This window comes from Triticum dicoccoides, chromosome 2A (assembly GCF_002162155.2).
Source record: "Triticum dicoccoides isolate Atlit2015 ecotype Zavitan chromosome 2A, WEW_v2.0, whole genome shotgun sequence".
NCBI classification, from domain to species: Eukaryota; Viridiplantae; Streptophyta; class Magnoliopsida; order Poales; family Poaceae; genus Triticum; species Triticum dicoccoides.
This window is the reverse complement of record NC_041382.1, coordinates 755,739,478-755,744,477: the sequence shown is the minus strand read 5'-3', so window position 1 is coordinate 755,744,477 and position 5,000 is coordinate 755,739,478. Positions and strand designations below refer to the sequence as shown.

Sequence of the window (5,000 nt, the reverse complement as noted above, 5' to 3'; positions counted from 1 at the left end):
CATTAGCATATAGTGAATACATGAACTCCTCAAACACGGTCATCACCGGTAAGTATCCCGATTATTGTCACTTCGGGGTTAACGGATCATAACACATAATAGGTGACTATAGACTTGCAAGATAGGATCAAGAACTCTCATATATTGATGAAAACATAATAGGTTCAGATCTGAAATCATGGAACTCGGGCCCTAGTGACAAGCATTAAGCATAGCAAAGTCATAGCAACATCAATCTCAGAACATAGTGGATACTAGGGATCAAATCCTAACAAAACTAACTCGATTACATGCTAAATCTCATCCAACCCATCACCGTCCAGCAAGTCTACGATGGAATTACTCACGCACGGCGGTGAGCATCATGAAATTGGTGATGGAGGATGGTTGATGATGACGACGGTGATGAATCCCCCTCTCCGGAGCCCCGAACGGACTCCAGATCAGCCCTCCCGAGAGGTTTTAGGGCTTGGCGGCGGCTCCGTATCGTAAAATGCGATGATTTCTTCTCTCTTATTTTTTCTCCCCGAAAGTAGTTATATAGAGTTGGAGTTGGAGTCGGGAGGTCTCCAGGGGGCCCACGAGGTAGGGGGCGCGCCCTAGGGGGGGCGCCCCCCACCCTCGTGGAAAGGGTGTGGCCCCTGTGGTCTTCATCTTTGGCGAGGATTTTTTATTATTTATTGTAAGATATTCTGTGGAGTTTCAGGTCATTCCGAAAACTTTTGTTTTCTGCACATAAAACAACATCATGGCAATTCTGCTGAAAACAACGTCAGTCCGGGTTAGTTCCATTCAAATCGTACAAGTTAGAGTCCAAAATAAAGGCAAAAGTGTTTGGAAAAGTAGATACGACGAAGACGTATCACAACCTCTGGCGTGAGCTGCTCGAGAGCGCGGGCACCAAGCTACTGTACTCGACGGCGTACCACCCGCAGACCGATGGCCAGAGCGAGCGGGTGAACCAGTGCCTGGAGATGCACCTGCGCTGCGCCGTCCATGACCCCCCCAACAAGTGGCGCCGCTGGCTTCCGATGGCTGAGTTCTGGTACAACTCGACCTTCCATTCATCGCTCAAGTGCACACCCTTCAAGGCCCTGTACGGCAGAGAATCCAATTTGGGCACCATGGCAACCTGGGCGGATGAGGCACCAGCCGGCGACGACCTGGACTGGGCAGCAGATACGGATGCCATCTGCGCCCAGCTCAAGATCCAGTGGTCGTCATCGTCTCCGGATTCGGCCACTTGGGAGGACTACGACGTGCTACGCCGGCGATTTCCCACGACTACCATCTAGGAGGGGGAGGCCTCATCTTAAGGAGGGGAGAATGTTACACCTAACCAGCTGTTATTGTGCCTAAGAGCTGGTTGGTGGGCCCAGCCAGCTGGCCGGCCAAGTAAGAAACCAAAAAACAAAAAGAAAGAACACATACAGCCTTTTCTGTGAGGCTCTGACAAGAGAAAAATAAGAAGAAGAGCCTATGACTGTGACTCTTGATTTAAAGGAGGGCCTCCCTTCGGCGTTTGGCAATGCATTTGTTTTTCCCTTCAATGGATGAAAAATCACACACGTCCTCCAAGAATCTGTGATCGATTTCACGTGAAATAAGCACATATGGTAATTCAGCTCGAATTAGTCACACAGTAGAAAATATAGAAATACGCGAGCTCCGTATGGGGAATTCGATCCTTGTGAACGTACTTTTGCCTGTATAGAATAGAAGAGTCGTCCATCGAGATCACCAGTGACTGAAAACAACACTGTCAGAGAGCTTCAGAGTACTTTCAGATCATAACTGACACCAATTTAGCCGCCTAAGTTTCACTCGTTACGGTGTTTTTATTTCCTATCATCACTGGAGAGCACCCGGTGAGCCTCCACCCACTCGGAATCAGCATTCGTTGCAGAAAGTTTTTATATATATATATATATATATATATATATTTGTAGTCCTTTCCCTCACTGTTATTTGATTCCACATCTGCGCATCACAAACTCGGCAGATGCGTCTACTTTATCCCCCCCAAAGCGAAAAAACAAGACAAAACAACATCATCTACGGATCATATATATCGCGATCGCTGTCGCAGGTAGGCTGACGAGTGGAGCAACCACCAACCACCACCGGAGCAGGTCGCGACCGGTGACCGCCGGTGAGCCGCACGCCGGCAGCCCAGCTAGAAATGTACATGTACAGGGCGGTGCCATGGGGATGAGGCGATCAGCAGATGACGCATGAGTTGGGGTCCTCCTCGGCGCTGCGGACGAAGTAGTACGGGTGCGGGTGGTGGTGCTGCGGCGGCGGCGGCGGGTACCAGTAGTGAGGCGGGTACACCACCTGCTTGCTCTCGTCCTTCTTGTCCTTGTCGCCGTCCTTCTTGTCGCCGCCGCCGTCTTTCTTGTCGCCGTCCTTCTTGTCGTCCTTCTTGTCCTCCTTGGCCGGGCCGACGGAGACGATGTCCACCCCGGGGAAGACCTTGCGCAGCTTGGCGACGACGTCAACGGGGTCCATGCTGCCGACCACCGTCATCTTCTGGTCCTTCACGTCCACGCCCATGTTGTCGATGCCTGAGCCACGCGCACGCAGTGAGTTTTCATCGCCAGCATGGATCAGCGGCAGAAAATTCTCTCCAGCTCTATGATCACAACGAAGCAGAGCAAGGTAGGAGGACGGAATTGGAGAAGAGGAAGCAGGGGAGAAAGAGGAGCACCGTGGAGAGCGGAGACGGCCTTGAGCGCCTTCTGCTTCTGCCTGTCGTCGTGCACGTCCAGCTTCAGCACCACCTTCTGCACCCGGCCGCCAGACAAGAAAAACCATCAGAACCCGGAGCAGCAAGATCAAGAGCCGCAGCTGAAATCTGCAACGTAAAGAAACCCCCAAGTCCCCAATCGGACCGACGGCAGTCACCTTCATAGCGCAGCGCCGGCGGGCAAACAGACGGGCGGCGCACGAGGCAGCGGAGAGTTTCGCCGGCGGCGACGTGATAAAATTTGTGAGTGGAAGTGGAAGGACAGCGTGGGTGTGCGTGCTCTGTGTCTCGGGCGATGAGCCCGATGCGCGAGAAGAGAGGGGGAAGTGTGGTGGTGGTGTGTGATCTGGGCGGCAAGGGATCGGGGTTATATAGGCAGCCCGGGACTGGGACGTCGACGTCGCGGCGCCCCATCGCCCCGTCGCGTGGCCTTGTCCTCTTGGTTTTTCAAAGGGGCGCGGGGGCGACGTCACGGCAGGGCAGCAGGAAGGAAGCTGCCACGAAGCCGCCTCCCTCCGGGCCGGGCCGATACTCGTCGGTCGGTGGCGCCGGAACTGCGCAACGGAGAGAGAAGTGAACCGGTGGATATATGATAATCGCAGGGGCGCGGGCGATTTCGCCGGATCTCGGGTCGATCGGGGGGTGGGACGGATGGCTGGCTGGCCGCGACGACCTGACCCCGACCCGCCGGGTCTCCTGTCCACACGCGCGCGCCCACCTGCTGCACGTCCTAGGTGCGCCCGTGCTGGCCTGGCCATTATCGGAGCACATGACGGTCGTGCCCGATCCGGTGCCGGAGTGCCAGTGCGTCGCCAGCTAACACCGGCCGCGACGGCGGCTCCGGGTCGGCCTGGTCGCCATTGGAGCAATGCGCCATCGGATTGATGAAGCTAGACTGATCCACAAGTTTACGACGGAAGAAGTTAAACATGTTCTTTTCTCTAGGAGACATAATAGAGCCATAGAGGTGGTCACTTATTTGCAATCATCCCTTTGGCATCTTATTTGCAACCGTCTTACTTAAGCTTTTTCATGACTTTTATGATGCCAAAATAGCTGTCTCTAGGCTCGGTTATGAGGTGGTTACTCTGTTAGCTAAAGGCCAGAGGGCTGATAAAATTCAAATGTACCGCCCCATTTGTATGTTAAATGCGCCATTTAAGTTTTTTTACTAAACTTCTTAATAGTAGAGCTATGAAAATTGCTGACAAAGTTGTTTCTAAACTCCAGAATGCATTCATTAAAGGTCGCATTATTCTTGATAGTGTTGTTTTGTTGCATGAATCTATTCACTCCTTACATAGAAGTGACCTGTGCAGCCGTCTTGTTTAAAGTTGTCTTCGAAAAAGTGTATGATCAAATTAATTGAGACTTTATGTTTGAGGTTTTAAAAATGAAAGGTCTTCCTGATCATTTTATTCATTGGACAAAAATGGTGTATTAGGATAACCGAAAGTCCGCCGTGTAAGACAAATATGTCTGACCTAAGCTTTATTGGCCATCGCCTTAGCGATGCAACTGTTGATGCGCTTGGAAATGGCCAAGATGCCCCGAGCAATGTCTTTAGGTTTGAGCCCATTCAACCATAGGGAGTGCCAAAAACTCACCTTCATTCCATCACCAATGGTGATTGTCATTGCTGCATAGAAAAGGTCATTGTCTTTATCGTCGCATGGGGTTTCAAGGCCAACCCAGGCCCTCTGCGGGTCCACCCAAACAAAACCATAGCCAACGAAGCCTAACTACGATTTTATTGTGCTTTGTTGCTTTGTTAAACCGTCGAATTGTGATGAACTTGTGCTATATGATCAACGTTCATGAATTTGAGCCTTTGCGTTTGACTATGGAGGCCCGACAGTAAATATATGGAGTCGTTTGGGCCATCTGTGGACGCGCCGCGGATTTTTAGGGGGGCGGATCTCCCAAGTCCGACCGTGGATGCTCTCATCTCAGTATCTTGTATGTTCGCCCGTCAGGTGATGTCCCTGGCTCCTTCTCTGTAGTGTGTGTTTTGCTTTATCTATGAAACGGGGCAAAATTCTACTATGACACTGCGTTTGGATGTCTGTAATGGAGACCCCGAATTGGATTGGGTATTCCCAAATTTCGAATTCAGCTGTTTGGCATGCACGCGGAAACAACGGTCTGAAATAAAACGAATACAGCGCCGAAATCGCTTACACGCGCTGAGCCCTCCCAAGTTTCCGAGCTCTGCCCCTCCGATTTGGCTGGAAACGTCCATCCCGCAAAA

General features: G+C 51.6%; 1 protein-coding gene across 1 annotated transcript; it reads right to left on the bottom strand.

Annotated features, from left to right (window-relative positions):
• Positions 1 to 1,899: 1,899 nt before the first annotated feature.
• Positions 1,900 to 3,096, bottom strand: LOC119352311 (heavy metal-associated isoprenylated plant protein 39-like). Its single transcript, XM_037618990.1, has 3 exons — positions 2,908 to 3,096; positions 2,711 to 2,786; positions 1,900 to 2,567 (listed from the first exon to the last, which is right to left on the bottom strand). The coding sequence occupies exons 1-3, from the start codon at positions 2,911 to 2,913 to the stop codon at positions 2,221 to 2,223; spliced, it is 429 nt and encodes a 142-aa protein (XP_037474887.1). The 5' UTR covers positions 2,914 to 3,096; the 3' UTR covers positions 1,900 to 2,220.
• Between the last annotated feature and the right edge of the window lie 1,904 nt (positions 3,097 to 5,000).